The sequence below is a fragment of the Bradysia coprophila genome, unplaced genomic scaffold (assembly GCF_014529535.1).
Source record: "Bradysia coprophila strain Holo2 unplaced genomic scaffold, BU_Bcop_v1 contig_297, whole genome shotgun sequence".
Classification (NCBI taxonomy): Eukaryota; Metazoa; Arthropoda; class Insecta; order Diptera; family Sciaridae; genus Bradysia; species Bradysia coprophila.
This window is the reverse complement of record NW_023503555.1, coordinates 538,787-556,973: the sequence shown is the minus strand read 5'-3', so window position 1 is coordinate 556,973 and position 18,187 is coordinate 538,787. Positions and strand designations below refer to the sequence as shown.

Below are 18,187 nucleotides of genomic sequence, written 5' to 3'. Positions count from 1 at the left end.
CTCTTATAAACGTTAAAATTTATCGCTACGATATGGAATATAAACAGGAATCTAATTTTTTTTTTGTTCAACGTAATATATTGTGTGGATAGTATACGGGGTACACACAGGTAAGAAATATGGATTACAATAAATCTCTATGCACCAACAGTAAATGATGGTTTCGATTAGAAATAGTATATTACGTATCTACTTGTAAATTTTGTTGTTTTGGCATGTGTGAGGGTTGCGGAACAAGCCGAGGGCGAGTGTAGTATTCACACAATACAAAACAATCATTTAAAAGCAATTACGTACATTCTTTTACATTCTAGAGTGAAATAAGTGCATTTCCACAGCTACAAACAGTGAAGTAAAGAGCATTTTACCACACACTAGCATGTAAACGAATTTAAATTGACTCGAATTGGGATATTATGACGGTGTAACCTAAATATTGTGTTTATTTGGCAATAATTTGGCTGGTAGCTCGAGTGTACTAGTACTACTTAAATCACACTCTTTTTTGGTAGACTGCTGTTTTTTATCTAATTTGGCCTGTTCCGCCTTTTCCTGGTGCTTTTTGATATAATTTCCAAATATTAGACTGACAATCTGAAAGGAAAATAATCGTTGTATGTCAGTGAGGCATAGCAGGAAAAGTCTGCAATCAAGCACAAGGCCATCCTCATCATTTGATGCACTCAAAAATGTTTGGGAATGTATAGTAATTAACTTTTACAAATTTCTATTGTGTAGAGACGGCAAGCACATCGGCATTCAGCTGTTATCGGGTCTATCACTTCGTTTGATATTTAAAAAAAATCCTAGCAATTTTTTTGAATTTTTTTAAGAATTTTTAAGCATTAAGTAGACTCTGCTAAGGCATGAATAGTTTTTATAGTTTTTGTAATCCTATGTGACTAACAGGTAGTAAATAATTTCGGTAAGCACATCTAGCACCAGTTATTTTTCGCTGTATGGAATTGGCTTGATTTGCTTCAACTTTTCCTCTGTAACTTTTTTTGATTTTTTTATCAAACAGATGGCTCCAACGCTTTTCAAGCAAAATAGATAATAGTCGAGAGCTGGCCAATAGGCTACTTCGCGAGGGAATAAACGCACTCACTTGCTGTGGGGATAAACAAAAAACATAACCGCACATACGCAATTTTCCAAACAATAATGTTTTGTTTTTACGATATTATGTGCAGGAAATTCATTAGAAATGTAAATAAATAGTGAAAATTATGAAATGCTGTGAAAATAAGCCTTGTCATCGAGATTTCAGCCGAAAAAAAAAGATTCATTTTTGGTTTGGAATGACAAACATCCGATACGAAATCGCCAACAAAAACAGAACATGACAAAGGTCACCGAAAACTTGACGACACGACTTATTTTTACAATATTTCATAATTTTCACTATTTATTTACATTTCTGATGAATTTCTTGCACAAAATATAGTATAAGAACAAAACAATATTGTTCGGAAAATTCGGTATGTGTGGTTATGTCTTTTGTTTATCCCCACAGCAAGTGAGTGCGTTTATTCCCTCGCGAAGTAGCCTATAGAGTACTATTTTGTATGAAATGGTTTTTTACAGTGTTTTATAGCTGTTTGATACACTGTCCAGTTTCCGTACTCTATCCAGATTACGGGTGAGAATTTTTAGAAATTGGGTTTTATTAGATATATCGATCAACGAGAAATAACATGCAAACATAGCTTGAGATAAATTTTGATGGAATTAATTTTGTCATTGAATGACGCTCAGTATGAACCCAACTAGAACAGTTGTGTTCTTGAACATATTATTGAAGCATCAACATTTCAGCATATCGTGCCAATCGTCAGTCAAGTCATTCAACTTGATATGTTGGTATGGATACTGAACCGAAAGTTGTAAGTTCTTTGGTAACTGGGGCTAGTGAATTTTAACTGAAATGACGGTCACTCCAAAGTTAATTCTTTCATTTCAGTTAAAATTCACTAGCCCCAGTTTTACCAAAAATTGTTCATATAAAACTTACAAATTTCGGTTCAGTACCCATATCAACATATCAAGTTGAATGAGTTGACTGACGATTGGCACAATATGCCGAAATGTTGATGCTTTAATAATACACTCACGGAATTTTGAAAACCGACACATTTTCTGCTTCGTGGTTTACTGGTTTTTTGTGAATTTTGCATGTATTTTTATATGGAGAAATCAGAAACTCAAGTAAAACACAGAAACAGAAAATGTGTCGGTTTTCAAAATTCCGTGTGTGTATGTTCAGGAACACAACTGTTCTAGTTGAGTTCATACTGAGCGTCATTCAATGACAAAATTAAGTCCATTAAAATTTATCTCAAGCTATGTTGGCCTTTTACTTCTCGTTGATCGATAAATCTAGTAAAATCCAATTTCTACTCTATTCAGAGTAGTACACTCATGCTTGAAGTGCGTTGTTGGTTCATAAAGTATGTCACTTGTGACGAGTATCTGTATCTCTTTCTATCATATTTTAAACCATCTCTTGCAACTCTTTCGCACACGGGACATACTTCATGAATGTTCCCATATTTAAGGAATTTCCTAAAAAATATGCCCTGGTCGACATTCTGTCCGTGTAATGGAACTAGTTCTCTAAAAATCTCAAAAACTGATAAAATCCACAAAAAGCGACCCGAATTTGGAGTATCTTTAGAATCTCAGTCTCGAAATGTTTATTGGACCTGCATACCTTTTCCAAAATTTTGATCAATCCAAGCACAGACAATCCCAATAGAAATCCCAGTGAACCGCCCATATCAGCAACAAACTGTGCTAGATCGTAGTTCGGACGTTCCTCAAATACCTGTAATAAAAGTGTTCATCCGCCTTCCATTTATTATTTAAAATTTCATCCATGAACAATATTTACCGTAACCATCTTTGATGTGTAATACAGCCAGACCTGTTCGTGTTTCGTTTATTTAAAAAAAAAAAGTTCTTTGATTAAATTCATATATTCAATGTGGGACATGGAAGTCTGAGACCTGAGAACTCGGAACTGCTTGTTTTTCAAATTTGCCCCGGTTCATTACATATGCGGAATATATAACTGATTTGCATGGATCGGCACACCCACATTCCGATATGTTTATATCCGCCAATCTTTAAACAATTTTTTTTTTGTGTGAATGTTCAAAAACAATAAACAAATTTTCCGTTTATTTTTATCTTCAATTAATTTTAACTGTTCATGGCACTCATTAGATGGTGTAAAAACTACATACGTTTGATAACTGGTTAGTAACGATCTCATATCGGTAAAATTATTGCAATACGGCAAGTCAACAGCTGCCATCCACGGTCCTGAAATTTTTTTATTGAAAATATAATTTCGGAGTTACTGTTAAATCGGTTTCGGTGAGCTTAGATTTCCCCCTTATTCCCCAATCTAATAAATGTACACGACCCCATTACATGATTCAAGAATCGACACGGAAGAGGTCCACAAAAATCTCTCAGTTCCAAAAATTGGACAATTTTAAATTAGTAACCCGGTCACATTAAAGCGACCTGGGTGGTAACGCTGAGGAAAAGTTACTCAAATTTACCACAGTGATGACAGCCAGATGACTAGTCTACGCAGAGTTCAGCTGACGTACTTTGACACCCTACCAACAAATATTTATCTGATAAATAATGTACGTGAGTGCGTCAAGTTATTTCATTGATCCTTTGTTCACAAAAATTCACAAAAAAACTCTTTGCAACAGCGCGGTCCTGTGAAAACATTCTTGACTCAAGTTTACTTTACTCTCTTCGTTCGTTTGATAAACACAACATCATTTCGCAAGTTGTTACATAAATAACTATTTCACAACCTAGGCTCTAGGTCTACGAAATCTTCTACTTCATTAGTTTTAACACACATTTTGCTATAAAAGACATTAACCGGAGCTTATCTTTATATCGTCAATGTCCATAACAGATGACCAATCAAAAATTTCGTCGGTTTTTCTTCGGAAATAAATTTAAAAAATGGTAAAAAGACCCGGTTACCCTAAAACCCAGCCTAAACGGGTCAACAAAATTGATTATTTCCAAATAAAAATTATCAAACAGTTCTAGGCCAAAATTTGGTTGCGTCCTGACCTGAACCCATCAGGTCGTCGATCCCGACCCACTTCGATCGTTAGTCGCAATTGATTGTTGTCGTATTTCCCGTTGTTTACCTGAACATCCAATTGGTTCCGTAATTTTAGTCCACTGGCAAATGTCAGCACATCTAATTGCACTATGATGAATATCATCTGTGCACGATCGGTCTCGGCCAGACTTCATATTGAAGTGGCTGGCTGTTATCTTGACCTCCACCTCTTCGCCACTTTTGATGTACATGTACTTGAAAATTGATTAATTTTACAGTTTGTCCGTCTCGGTCAACTGTTTTCTTTGCTTATAAAAACTCACCTCAACTCGACCAGACGTTTCCATATTGGTTTCTTTAAAAATGATTTATTATCCGCGCTAATGTACTAAACTGACCGTCCTAAAATTACCTGTAAAATTTTCTTTCGGCTCATGAATGAAAACATGCCATCCAGGAACGTTTTCGCCGGTTGTTTCTTCCGTTGCTTCCATTGTATGGGTCAGAATCAGCGAATATCCGTGATTCTTCCAGGATCGTCTTGTGGTAACTTTTGGAGTCATAGTGTGACACTGTCCAAAGTTGAAATAAATGCCGCTGACGATGGCAACATCTAAATTTTGTTACGTTTTCTCATAGTATTCCAAAATTGGCGAAATATTACGTTTTCAATATCAGATCAGAACTTACTGTCTGCCAATCCATCCAAACCATATTGACCGAAAAATTCACTTTTCCCATAAGTTGCATTTTCGAATAGATCGTCGAGATCAACTGAATTAAAATCGAAATTTCGCCAGGAATTTGAAAATCTCGGATGATACGAGAGATTATATGACTGTGGGAGCAAAAACATTTGTTTGGTGGAATATTTACAATCGTGAAAACTTACCCTGAGCACGTCTTCCTTGTACGGTGGATCGCGGCAAAATGTTATTGCTGGATACGAAACCGACTCATTCAAATCGAAATGGGAGTGTGTAGTGATAGGGGGTCGGTATAGTTTTGTGAAACATTCTGAAAGCTATGGCAAGGAATTTGGATTTGAGAAGTCTTTAACAAAAAGCTTAATAAAGGATGCTTTCCGTGGCCAACAATAAGCGTACTGTTCCTTTCTTGAGACATCTCTTATCGACAACAACGATAATATCTCGCGGAAATGTTTAGATTGAGAGAAGTTAAGAGATATTTATGACAAAGAAGAACGTAGGTACAGTTGAAACAGGACAAGATTTTTATCATTTTTGGAATCTTTTGATCCCTATTTTTCAATAGGTTCAATTAGTGTCATCCAAATTTTTGTCTAAATTTGCTTCAGCTGTTTTACCAGCTGGTCCACTCATACAAACACTCTACTTATATGGCTTCATATAGGTTTCATAGTCAGCAAAAGAGTGGACAAGCTAGTAAAGCAGCTGTCGCCTGTTGTCGTTGTCAATAGATGGGTTAGACGTTCGTGTGAAGGTAAACGGTCAAACTAGTACTGTATTGGGTACACTTACTCAATGGGTAGTACTCATCTTACCTGGAATATAACAACAACACAACAAATTAAGAGCACGACGTAACGAACAAGTTGCTTGGGATCAGTCACGAAGCCTCTCGCTTTGGTTTTACAAGTTTCCTTTATATTAACCATCGTGTACTCAATCAGGAATGACCTTAAAATATCGTATGTACTTGAAACGTGTCGGCACTCCTCTGAAGACAAAACCGAAGTGACGAGAAAGCGAATTATTTTTTATCCAATTCCAAGACTATCATTGAAACATATTGGCTTCGACGGCCGATAAGAAACAAAACAATATGTTTACAAGTTCGCTTTGTCGAACATTAGTGATTATAATAATGCCAATAAAATACGACGACGACGACGACATTCCCCGTTGAATGTAGCAGAGACAATTTCATTGATATATCACACACGACACGATATATCAATAATGGATTTAATGGAGTGGTTTAAGCATGGCGCTTCATAAATTTTTCTTTTTCAATTTATTCGAATTGATAAGCTTTTCCTGATTGAAGAGTGTTTGATAGGCGAAAAACGTAGAATTTCGGTTGTATTTAGATAGAGGCAATTGTAGTGATTTACTGTGTGACAGTGCGTCGTTTTGAAAGCGTCGATGTCGCTGTTTGAAGAGTGCTTGGAAAATGGGATCTTCCTTGGTTCTAATCTCTTCAGCTAACATCATAGACATTGATATCAGTCGTTTTGCAATGCCATTTTGAGGAATTAGTTAGCTAGTTTCCAGTTTCTGCGTTTATTGGCTAAACATTTCTAAAAATATACCATAAACAACCGAAGAGCAGCGCATGGGTTGTAAAACGACAAGGAAACGTTGTACTTAATAATTGATATTACACGACACATGTCCATTATGATCATAATAAGAGAGTTTGTCTTATTGTAAGACCATACCGAGCATGAAGCTGTGTTTACTTCAGTTCTGTTCTACCACGACAGAGTAAAGGTAACCAGGCAGGAGCGCTGATTTGACTAGGGACGTGAATAATCTAGTAGCCCCATGTCAATGTCAATGTTCATTTGAGTTCATATTCATACAGTGTATTAGGTCCCTTATTTGAAGTTTCGAAAATGAACCGTTCCTGCCTGGTTTATTTTACTCTGCCGTGGTTCTACCTCACACATCTGATAGATTCGGTCTAAGCGACAAAATATTTAAACAATGTGTGTGCGGCTTCTGAAGAGCTGCCTTGGTTGAGTGGATCAAAAAACGATTTGTGTGACTTGCCTCCTAACAATTGTGAAAGATCATGACGAAAAACGAAGATCGAAGAAATAAACTGCTCGTTGGGCTCGCTCAAAATCAGTGATAACTAAATTGACAAAACGACAAGAGTTCAAAAGGAATGCAGTAAGTACTAGGAGTCTACATGAAGATATCAACCACGACGCCCCAAAGTAAAGATATTTTTTCGGAGATTTGTTTGCCTAAAAATGATTCGATTTATTTATTTAAATTGAACTATTTAATTTCGGACCGATGTTATAAAACCAGATAACGAAAATTGTGCCAGTTGCTCAGTTTACATCCCAGCATCTCTTTCCATTTTTATCGCCTTTCTTCTTTGTTGTCATTAACTAACAGACTCTTTAAATTTTTATGCAGACATACTCTCCGCTCGCTACTCCCAAAAACTTTGTTTATTTTCAAAAAAAACGAGCCATCAGAACAGTCGGAGCGTTTGCTGCGACTGAGCCCCGTACAAACCCGTATATCTATTGCGTACGTGACCCTATTGCGTCTGTCACCCTACTTTGACCGTAAACCTATTGCGCCGGTTAATGTAGTTAAAGTAAAATTATTATGGAATGTGTACATCTTAGAAATTGCGCATAGCGCAATTACGAAGCCCCGTACGACGTTCCTTTCAAATGAAACAAAAATTTCAAATAGCCCTAAAATTTTAATTTATTGAGTATAAATACACATAGAGCCCTAGTACCGGCCTTAGTCCGAGGACCCAATTTTTTTTTTTCAACTACATTCTATTCGGCCTTCGATTACCTTCTAAATTAAACAAAAATTACGAAAAACGGATGAAATTTGCTCGAGTTATATGTAAAATACGCATAGGGCCCTAGTAGCGGCCTTAGTCCGAGGACCCAAATTTATTTTTTTTTTTCAACAACATTCTATTCGGCTTTTGATTACCTTCCAAATGACACAAAAATTACGAAAAACGAATGAAATTTACTTGAGTTCTATGTAAAATACACATAGGGCCCTAGTAGCGGCCTTAGTCCGAGGACCCAAATTTAATTTTTTTTTCAACAACATTCTATTCGGCCTTTGATTACCTTCCAAATGACACAAAAATTACGAAAAACGAATGAAATTTACTCGAGTTCTATGTAAAATACACATAGGGCCCTAGTAGCGGCCTTAGTCCGAGGACCCAAATTTAATTTTTTTTTCAACAACATTCTATTCGGCTTTTGATTACCTTTCAAATGACACAAAAATTACGAAAAACGAATGAAATTTACTTGAGTTCTATGTAAAATACACATAGGGCCCTAGTAGCTTTTCACTTCTAAGGCCCTAACTCACGGTCCACTCACCCGATTTAAAAAAAACTTTTTTTTCCTGGATTGGTATTGACAATACCTATCATTTGCCGTGTCATTTACATTTCCATCGTTTATTTTGCCATAAATATCACCAAAAGACCTTAAATCACTTAGGTGGCCCTAACTCACGAAGGGCCGACCCGAATATGCCCATCTTCGAACTTAGCCTCACTATTTTGACTATCTTTCAGGAAAAAAAAAAATTTTGAAATCGGATTTGATTTACTCAAGATATCGACGTGACGGACAGACGGACAGACGGACAGACGGCCCAAATTTTTATTGCGGATTCGTCATCTATGAACATAGGCAAACACTTTGCCCTTACCGTCTGCTTCGAATTCCATCAATTACACACGGCATCGTAATCCTATAAGCCCCTTCGTACTTCGTACGGGGCTAAAAACATGTATTCAAGACAACATAAAATAACACATGGACCTGTAACTCATGTAGACTATTCATTTCAGCTGTAAGATTGGCGGACAAAACTTTTGAACTGATTGACTATCAAAACGAAAACCTTCAATCTGTAAAATGATTTTTAACCAGCTGCTTTTATACGCCCGTGATCCAACTATGAGAAAAATAAGTCGTGAAGTTTTCCGATACATGGTTAGTTGAAAAGAATACATTTTGGCGTTTTTTAAATACTGGATTTTAGTTTACTTTTGATTTTATCTTTCCATCAGAATCCTTTTTGCAAATGTACGACCGCAATTCCGACGACGAATGTGTTAGTTTTCAACAGAAAATAGATTTGGTTGTAATAGTTTGAATAGCTCTGAGAAAACTGTGCAGTTTATGAAAATTTCTGCTCACTAAACTGATCACTTTTCTCAGAGCTCGTCAAACGACACATTCGTGGTCGGAATTGCGGTCGAACATTTTTCAAAAAGGATTCTTATCGAGATATCATCAAAAATGAAATAGGAGGCACACAAATGTAGGCTACAATGTTAACTAAGTAACGGCATATATGAATGAGAGATCACTCCTTGATATATGGTAACGGTGCCTCTTGATATTTTCTTTTACTAGGGCGCTGCCGCCAAATAACTATTCAACGCTTCCTTGTATGAAACTGCGTTAAGAAAGAATTACGCACTTTCGATTTTGAATTTGACCGCACCTACGCCGTCACCTCGTTTTTCTATTGACATAATCTGTATGTGTCAAGCGTGTCAGCGCAGTTTAATAACAGTAAGTTCTTTCCGTTCTTTCGTGATAAGTAACGTCAAAACAAAAGAATTGATTTAAATTTTCAAACCTGAAACCACTTTGTAAGTTTTGATATTGTGTTGATTGAAAAGAACTTTGACAAATTCGATTCTATTTCAATAATCACTGTGACCGAACCTTTCATTCTCATTCCAGAGAAAAGAAAATTTAGCACAGATTAGCAAAGTTCTGAAAGAACAGGTTAAGATAAGTACGAAGGCGGATGACACCAAATTTTATGAACAGATAGTGTGAGAAATCAACTTAAAGAAAATATTTTTCTCGAAAATTCCGAATTTTGATTTTGTTAAGTTCCATTTTACATATAAACTTCAGATTTGAAAGTGAACTGGTTGAACACGGTCCAGTCGGACTGCACCACAAATATCATACGACAACAGCAACAGCGTATGTAAGTTTTTTTTGTTTTGAGTTTCAGCATAGTCGAATATTAATCGGCATTGCGTTTCTTTCGCATAGAATTCCATCATCTACAAAACCATTCAAAATTCAAAAATGGGGAGCAACGATCCGAACCAACAAGAACCAAACACAGAGCAGGATAATTCGGAAGGAAAAAAACGTCTCTCAGATTATAAAATTTTAAGTGAATTGGGTGCGGGAGACTTTGGTACTGTGTATGAAGTCGAAGATAAAAATAAAAAAAAATTCGCACTGAAATGCATTGACTTGACCACGGTGTCTAATCCGAACCAATTACGGGATCGCGAAACTAAACCTATTTTTTTGAATCATCCAAATATCGTAAAGTGCTATGACTTTTGGTTCGAGGACAACAACCTTTATGTCCTATTGGAATTATGCACAAGGGACACCTTAGATCACTGGCTGATTAATTGCACCTTAGATGAAAGGAAACGTAGATACCGCAGTATCTTCATACAGATGCTCGAAGCAGTAGATTATTTGCATTCACATGGACTGGTTCATCGGGATTTAAAGGTAGACAATGAAAACTTTCCTTACATTTTATTGCAACAATTAAGTGTACAACGACTTTACAGCCGTCGAATATATTTTTCGGGTACGATGGCAAAGTCAAAATCGCTGACTTTAGCACGGTCCTCAACTTAAAGGCGGAGAATTTAAACGAATTTGTTCAACATACTACTCCACAAAAACATACTACTTCGGTCGGAACTCCTGGATACATAGCACCGGAGGTCGAAACTGGTTGTTACGATCACATGGTCGATGTCTACTCACTGGGTGTCATACTATTGGAAATGATCACTCCACTGCAGACGTTTGAACAGCGTTGTGCATTATTTGATCGACTGCTCAGAGCCGAATTTCCGGAGAGTTGTGACAAGAAATTTAAGAACGAGGTGAGGATATATTTTATTACAGTGTGATATGACGATACATATTAATTTTCGCATCAGTTCAGATTGTTCAAATTAATGCTGTCACCCGATCCCAAAAAACGACCGAAAATTGCCGCTATCAGACAAACTCAGTTGATTGCTTCGATAGGAGATGCCACCGAGCTTTATGATGGTTTAACTGAGATAATAGCCGGTATTTCTTTAACCAGTATTTCCTTAATATCAACAATAGCAATGCCCGCAGCCGCAATTCCATTTAGTATTTGTTTTTCACATTTCTTTTTCAAATCGCTGGCTGAAATAGTTCATCATAACGCGATGTGATCTGGAGTCATTTTTGAGTATGTTATACGCATACCGAGAAGAATACAAAGAAAACAATATTTACAACGAATTTATCAATCGAATGCAAAACTTAATAGTGTTTTACGAATGTAGAGCTTGCGGCCAAAGCGAAATTTACTTTTTTACAATGTTGAAGAATATATCCTATCGTTTAAGCGTTTTTTCTAAAATAAAATTTTAGAGTCGTACTGATGAACTGTATATTCCTTTGTTGCCTTGAACTTTGAAGGTCTAATTTAGAAAATGAATTTTTCACTCCTCTTAAATCAATTATATTGGCAACAGGTGAATGGAAGAAGTGTAAAACATAAGTCTCTGTGAACCGAATAAAGCAAATGGAACAAAAAATAATCGAAGTTTACAGTCCCTTTGCGACAGGACATTCGATATTTTTGACGTTACGCTTTGGCAACGGACCATCGGAGGGTCATATGAGTCAGTGTTATGGTTTTTCCTAATCATAGATGATTTGTGTCTGGTATTAGTTTCACTTAATTGGCTTCATCGACCGTAAAATAGCCCCACAAAAATAATCGGAATCGCAAAAAAAATGATTTGACACTACTGCAGCAGTCGAAAATAAGCCACTACGAACAAGCGCACGACGGCAAGTCCAAAATCATTTCTGAGACCACACTAAGTTAACAGCATCACCAACACAGTCAGATCGTCGGATAATTCCGATTGTTAAAAAGTTCAGTGAACCAAAGTTTAAATAAATTTACCGAATTGACTGCAAAGCTGAGACCAGCCGAGAAAATTCGAGAAAATATTTGATTTTTTTCGTAGCGTTTTGCATGCAGGTGACCCGTTTAAAGTTCACCGAAATAGTCAAATTTCCATATCTCAATCCATCTGATTTTTAAACCCAATAAGACCCAATTTGCCCCGAAAGTACATGCAATTACCTTTCTCAAAACACCCCACACGAACTTCTTGCGCCTGGAGAAATTTTCATAAGAAACATAGCTAACGCCGACCCGTACGAAACACCTATTCGTTTCAAAAGCCTTTACTGTGAAACTCTTCATTTCTTTTACTTCATTCTCTACTGAAAAGCTATTCGCCCTTTAAAATCACTTACATTATCTTTCTTTGCCTTGTTAGCATATACAAATAAATTGCCGGAGGCAATATAGACAGCCCCGTACGAAGTCAACTTTCATAAATTCCTATTTAAACAGCTATATACCGCTATATTTACCTATATTTTCCTATAAATAAACATTTCACAGATGAATATGCTATTATATAGCTCCAGAGTTCCCACTCCTCCAAAAATTCATAAAATTCATAAAATGGACCAAATCCTCCTAAAATCTCCTAAAATCTTCTAAAACTCCTAAAATTCCTAAAATGAGCTCACACTCTCCAAGAAATTTTTTAATAATACTGAAAAACTAAAAACGATAAAAACAGCGGTAATGAATTTGAACTTCTGTATGAACCTGACTCAACTTGCGAAAACACTCCTTTCTTTGAGTCATGCAAATAGCGATCCTGAACGTGGATTTAGCGAAAATAAATACATTATCGAGGATCGCAGTTTGTTAGAAGATGCGACTAGCGTGTCACTTCGAACGTTTACGGACACATTGAATAATATAAACGTCACTGACTTCCTAATGAATCGACGTATTTTCCAGATGTGCTCCAATGTACTTTACTTTTCTCGAACAACAAAAAGTCGAGAAGGTACTACTTCTTAAGAATAAAGAGGCGGAAGATAATCTCAATAAAGCATCTTCACAAAAAAAAATCGAGTTCAGAAAAACTTTCCGATATCGAGAAATCTCTCCAGATCCAGTAGAAAAAAACTTTTTAGTGCACAAGAGCTGATAAATGATGGAAACAAAATTATGGTGAATCTTGTTAATTCGAAAGGCGCAGTCGACAAGAAAAACCTGATAAAGGATCAGTTGCTGGCTAGTCGAGACTGGCGTCGCGTCAGAAAAGAGGAAATCATAAAAGTTTCAATTATTAAACTACATAAGGAAAAATATGTTTTGACAAAAAAATAGTACATTACTATGCAAGGGAAGTAAAGTGATATCTCGTATCCAGATGAGTAAAAGTAACCGAGGGCTTTAGCCCGAGGTACATTTACTCATCGTGATACGAGATATCACTTTATTTTCCGTGTGTAGTACGACGTTTTACTATGCGAGTGATGTAAAGGCCTATGCCTATGCATGTAATAGCCTTATTACATGCACCAGCATAGTAAAATAACTTTTTGTCAATTTTCTTAAACATTTTTAGTATTTTACGAAGTGTATGAGAAACAGAGAAACAGAGCAAAAATTCCTCCGGAAATTACTTATACAACCTTTCCCACATTTTAAAAAATTCCTCCTAAAATTCTCCTAAAATTACCTTCCAAATCTCCTAAAATACTCCTAAAATTGCCTTTAAAATTTCCTAAAATTCGTAATTTTAGGAGCCTTCCTAAGCCGTAGGAACTCTGTAGCTCTATATGCCTGTATATAGCTCAATATAGGTGAATATAGATATATATAGATGTCCATATATGGAATGCCTGAAACATCCCACACACATAACAAATTATTTCCATGTTAACAGAAACACTCTAAGTACCATTTTTCCCAATATATATCACTTTTATTAAAATCCAATATGGCCACCGGCAGCCATTTTGTTAGGAGACCGGAAATAGTACCGACGCTTTACATTCGTTAATACCTTTCAAACAAAAAAAATTCATGAAATTCGGTCAAAATTTACTCGAGATATTGACAAAGTACTTCACGTTCACTGTACGGCCGAGTAGCCAGATAAGAGCTGAAAATTTCCCTGATTGGTACGGTCAATACCTATCTAATAAAGCTAAAACAGACGAAATATGTTGAAATTTGGCCGACCTACAAGCAAAAACTGCTTGCCGCCCTGTGCCTGTTTCACACCAAGGGGTCTAACTCACGAGTCGGTCATCCGATTTCCATAAACTTTTTTTTTTCGATCGGTATTGTAAATACCTTTTATTTGACGTATCAGTTACAAGTGTAACGTTTGAATGTCCGGAGATATCTTCGAAAAACCGTAAAGCACTTATTGGGACACAGCTCGGGAAGGGTCTATCCAAAATCACTCATCTTCGAACTTAGCCTGTCTTTTGACATTTCCAAACAGGAAAAAAAAGAATTTTCAAAATCGGATGCGTTTTACTCAAGTTATCGTGCAGACGGACATTTTTTTTTTTCACTGATTTGGCATCTCTAGACAACCACAATAGGTTTCCCCTTACTCACGGAGTTCAATTCGACGTGTTACGGATGTATGCGTAAACGCATAAGACCCCAGTACTTCGTACGGGTCTAAAAAGCCCAAATTTTCAGTATTTGATCCACTCCCACTAGCCACACGAGCGTCGAGGAATTTTTTTGAAAGTGGTTTTGGCTTCTAGGGACCAGTACCTTTCTGGGCACACATAAGAGTCCGCTGGAGAATGCGTACTTCGGCAGACTGTTTTTCGAAAAAATCCCCCCGGTGTCGATGAAAATGAAAGGCAGACCAAGACAGATTTCTCTATTTAATCTCCATGCTTTATTAAAAATTTAAAAATAAAACTAAAAAATATTTGCTTATCGTGAGCGTAGTCCAGTGTATTATCTTACAAGCGAAGGCAGCGAATGATCTCCAAACCCAATTACGGTCTACAGTCGACTGTGATCAATTGAATTCAGATTATCATCGCCGCAACCCAATTGCTGTAGTAATTGAATCAGTTCTGCATTAACTCGCAGAATTTCGTTGATTTCATCGGCGTTGGTGAGCGCGCTCTGGAAGCACATTGAATTTGTGAGATGCGGGTTTTTAATTCAAACAGATTGTGTGATACTTACACGCATATCCCTGTGTGATTCGCGGTGTTGAACTGGCGGCGGTTTGGCTGGTTCATACGCTCCATTATACTGGAAAGAGACAAATCCCGTTTTTCATTTGTACATTTCATCCGCTTTCGCCAAGCGTTCGATACTTACACAAACCTGTAACTCGCCGTCGTCATTCCGTAGCTCTTCCTTAATTTGAAAAATGTGATCTCTGATTCCGGACAGCGAATGACCGCAACTCTTTGTGTCCTTTTCCAGATACTGTGTCTGCAAAGACAAAAACCATTTTACCTTCCAGCAAACAAATCAGCAAAATGAAGTGTGAGCAAACCTTTACGTAAATCGTTTGCGCATGTTTATACCAATCGGCCAAACATTCTATTTGAGCGACAACCGGTCGCACATCATCGTTCAGCAACGACTTGATTCGTTTGCCAGTCTCGGCCACCTATTTCGAATCAATAATCATCAGTCGGTATTAGAACAACCGATTCACCATCGGGACAAACCTTAATTTTTTCCAGTGCGTGGAACTGCTCATCGTTGTACGTTAGTGATCTCGTCGCTCTGTCCCTCAATAAATGCTGCCACGAGTCTTGTAATCTCTCGGTTAAATGCTTTGCCCGTTCCGAGGAGCGTGTCTTGCACGGACACTTCTTTTCCCTGATCGCCGATTTCCATTCGGCACTACAAGGGAAAAACAATAAACAAATTTTCCGTTTATTTTAATCTTCAATTAATTTCACTGTTCATGGCACTCATTAGATGGTGTAGAAAATACATACGTTTGATAACTGGTTAGCAAAGATCTCATATCGGTAAAATTATTGCAATACGGCAAGTCAACAGCTGCCATCCACGGTCCTGAAATTTTTTTATTGAAAATATAATTTCGGAGTTACTGTTAAATCGGTTTCGGTGAGCTTAGATTTCCCCCTTATTCCCCAATCTAATAAATGTACACGACCCCATTACATGATTCAAGAATCGATACGGAAGAGGTCCACAAAAATCTCTCAGTTCCAAAAATTGGACAATTTTAAATTAGTAACCCGGTCACTGGGTGGTAACGCTGAGGAAAAGTTACTCAAATTTACCACAGTGATGACAGCCAGATGACTAGTCTACGCAGAGTTCAGCTGACGTACTTTGACACCCTACCAACAAATATTTATCTGATAAATAATGTACGTGAGTGCGTCAAGTTATTTCATTGATCCTTTGTTTTGTTATTTAAATTCACAAAAAAATACTCTTTGCAACAGCGCGGTCCTGCGAAAACATTCTTCACTCAAGTTTACTCTCTTCGTTCGTTTGATAAACATAACTTCATTTCTCAAGTTGTTGCTAACTATTTCACAACCTGGACTCTAGGCTTACAATCACAAATGTTTTTTAATTAACCTTTTACAAATGACAAGCAATTCGCGATATAAGCGTCAAATCTTATACTTCTGTTCTTCAAAGTGACACCTTACGCTTGATACGAAATCTACTACTTCATTAGTTTTAACACACATTTTGCTATAAAAGACATTAACCGGAGCTTATCTTTTATTTATATCGTCAATGTCCATAACAGATGACCAATCAAAAATTTCGTCGGTTTTTCTTCGCAAAAACGTAGAATTTCGGTTGTATTTAGATAAAGGCAATTGTAGTGATTTACTGTGTGACAGTGCGTCGTTTTGGAAGCGTCGATGTCGCTATTTGAAGAGTGCTTGGAAAATGGGATCTTCCTTGGTTGTAATCTCTTCAGCTAACATCTTAGACATTGACATCAGTCGTTTTTCAATGCCATTTTGAGGAATCAGTTAGCTAGATTCCAATTTCTGCGTTTATTGGCTAAACATTTCTAAAAATACACCATAAACAACCAAAGAGCAGCGCATGGGTTGTCAAACGACAAGGAAACGTCGCACTTAATAATTGATATGACACATGTCCATTATGATCATAATAAGAGAGTTTGTCTTATTGTAAGACCATACCGATAATGAAGCTGTGTTTGCTTCAGTTGTGTTCTACCACGACAGAGTAAAGGTAACCAGACAGGAGCGCTGATTTGACTAAGGACCTGAATAATCTAGTGACCCTATGTCAATGTCAATGTTCATTTGAGTTCATTTTCATACAGTGTATTAGGTCCCTTATTTGAAGTTTCGAAAATGAACCGTTCCTGCCTGGTTTATTTTACGCTGCCGTGGTTCTACCTCACACATCTGATAGATTCGGTCTAAGCGACAAAATATTTAAACAATGTGTGTGCGGCTTCTGAAGAGCTACCTTGGTTGAGTGGATCAAAAAACCATTTGTGTGGCTTGCGTCCTAACAATTGTGAAAGATCATGACGAAAAACGAAGATCGAAGAAATAAACTGCTCGTTGGGCTGGCTCAAAATCAGTGATAACTAAATTGACAAAACGACAAGAGTTCAAAAGGAATGCAGTAAGTACTAGGAGTCTACATGAAGATATCAACCACGACGCCCCAAAGTAAAGATATTTTTTCGGAGATTTGTTTGCCTAAAAATGATTCGATTTATTTATTTAAATTGAACTGTTTAATTTCGGACCGATGTTATAAAACCAGATAACGAAAATTGTGCCAGTTGCTCAGTTTACATCCCAGCATCTCTTTCCATTTTTATCGCCTTTCTTCTTTGTTGTCATTAACTAACAGACTCTTTAAATTTTTATGCAGACATACTCTCCGCTCGCTACTCCCAAAAACTTTGTTTATTTTCAATAAAAAAACATGTATTCAAGACAACATAAAATAACACATGGACCTGTAACTCATGTAGACTATTCATTTCAGCTGTAAGATTGGCGGACAAAACTTTTGAACTGATTGACTATCAAAACGAAAACCTTCAATCTGTAAAATGATTTTTAACCAGCTGCTTTTATACGCCCGTGATCCAACTATGAGAAAAATAAGTCGTGAAGTTTTCCGATACATGGTTAGTTGAAAAGAATACATTTTGGCGTTTTTTAAATACTGGATTTTAGTTTACTTTTGATTTTATCTTTCCATCAGAATCCTTTTTGCAAATGTACGACCGCAATTCCGACGACGAATGTGTTAGTTTTCAACAGAAAATAGATTTGGTTGTAATAGTTTGAATAGCTCTGAGAAAACTGTGCAGTTTATGAAAATTTCTGCTCACTAAACTGATCACTTTTCTCAGAGCTCGTCAAACGACACA

General features: G+C 36.8%; 3 protein-coding genes across 3 annotated transcripts; 1 reads left to right on the top strand and 2 right to left on the bottom strand.

The window, feature by feature from the left end:
• Positions 1-5,796, bottom strand: LOC119078668 (degenerin-like protein unc-105). The gene is made up of 11 exons (XM_037186325.1): positions 5,634-5,796; positions 5,001-5,132; positions 4,799-4,946; positions 4,521-4,721; positions 4,432-4,463; positions 4,194-4,362; positions 3,249-3,327; positions 3,009-3,126; positions 2,894-2,926; positions 2,714-2,827; positions 1-594 (listed from the first exon to the last, which is right to left on the bottom strand). The coding sequence occupies exons 1-11, from the start codon at positions 5,745-5,747 to the stop codon at positions 430-432; spliced, it is 1,305 nt and encodes a 434-aa protein (XP_037042220.1). The 5' UTR covers positions 5,748-5,796; the 3' UTR covers positions 1-429.
• A 3,904-nt stretch (positions 5,797-9,700) lies between these two features.
• LOC119078671 (serine/threonine-protein kinase Nek7-like) lies at positions 9,701-11,461 on the top strand. The gene is made up of 4 exons (XM_037186330.1): positions 9,701-9,843; positions 9,912-10,394; positions 10,457-10,780; positions 10,838-11,461. Exons 2-4 carry the CDS (start codon positions 9,948-9,950, stop codon positions 11,102-11,104), a joined length of 1,038 nt encoding a protein of 345 aa, XP_037042225.1. The 5' UTR covers positions 9,701-9,843; positions 9,912-9,947; the 3' UTR covers positions 11,105-11,461.
• A 3,205-nt stretch (positions 11,462-14,666) lies between these two features.
• On the bottom strand, positions 14,667-15,790 carry LOC119078609. Its single transcript, XM_037186204.1, has 6 exons — positions 15,762-15,790; positions 15,486-15,663; positions 15,308-15,424; positions 15,127-15,243; positions 14,989-15,057; positions 14,667-14,925 (listed from the first exon to the last, which is right to left on the bottom strand). Exons 1-6 carry the CDS (start codon positions 15,788-15,790, stop codon positions 14,800-14,802), a joined length of 636 nt encoding a protein of 211 aa, XP_037042099.1. The 3' UTR covers positions 14,667-14,799.
• Positions 15,791-18,187: the final 2,397 nt, after the last annotated feature.

Excerpts from the sequence above, each read along its gene's own strand:
- LOC119078668 (XM_037186325.1), bottom strand. The coding sequence starts at position 5,747 with ATGGTTAATATAAAGGAAACTTGTAAAACCAAAGCGAGAGGCTTCGTG. Across the intron at positions 4,722-4,798 it reads TTTGGATGGATTGGCAGACA|ATGTTGCCATCGTCAGCGGC; the intron begins GTAAGTTCTGAT and ends AACAAAATTTAG. Across the intron at positions 2,927-3,008 it reads AAGCAGTTCCGAGTTCTCAG|GTCTGGCTGTATTACACATC; the intron begins GTCTCAGACTTC and ends AAACACGAACAG.
- LOC119078671 (XM_037186330.1), top strand. The coding sequence starts at position 9,948 with ATGGGGAGCAACGATCCGAACCAACAAGAACCAAACACAGAGCAGGAT. Across the intron at positions 10,395-10,456 it reads TGGTTCATCGGGATTTAAAG|CCGTCGAATATATTTTTCGG; the intron begins GTAGACAATGAA and ends ACGACTTTACAG. Across the intron at positions 10,781-10,837 it reads ACAAGAAATTTAAGAACGAG|TTCAGATTGTTCAAATTAAT; the intron begins GTGAGGATATAT and ends TTTTCGCATCAG.
- LOC119078609 (XM_037186204.1), bottom strand. The coding sequence starts at position 15,790 with ATGAGATCTTTGCTAACCAGTTATCAAAC. Across the intron at positions 15,425-15,485 it reads ACGCACTGGAAAAAATTAAG|GTGGCCGAGACTGGCAAACG; the intron begins GTTTGTCCCGAT and ends GATTCGAAATAG. Across the intron at positions 14,926-14,988 it reads AATCACACAGGGATATGCGT|AGCGCGCTCACCAACGCCGA; the intron begins GTAAGTATCACA and ends ATGTGCTTCCAG.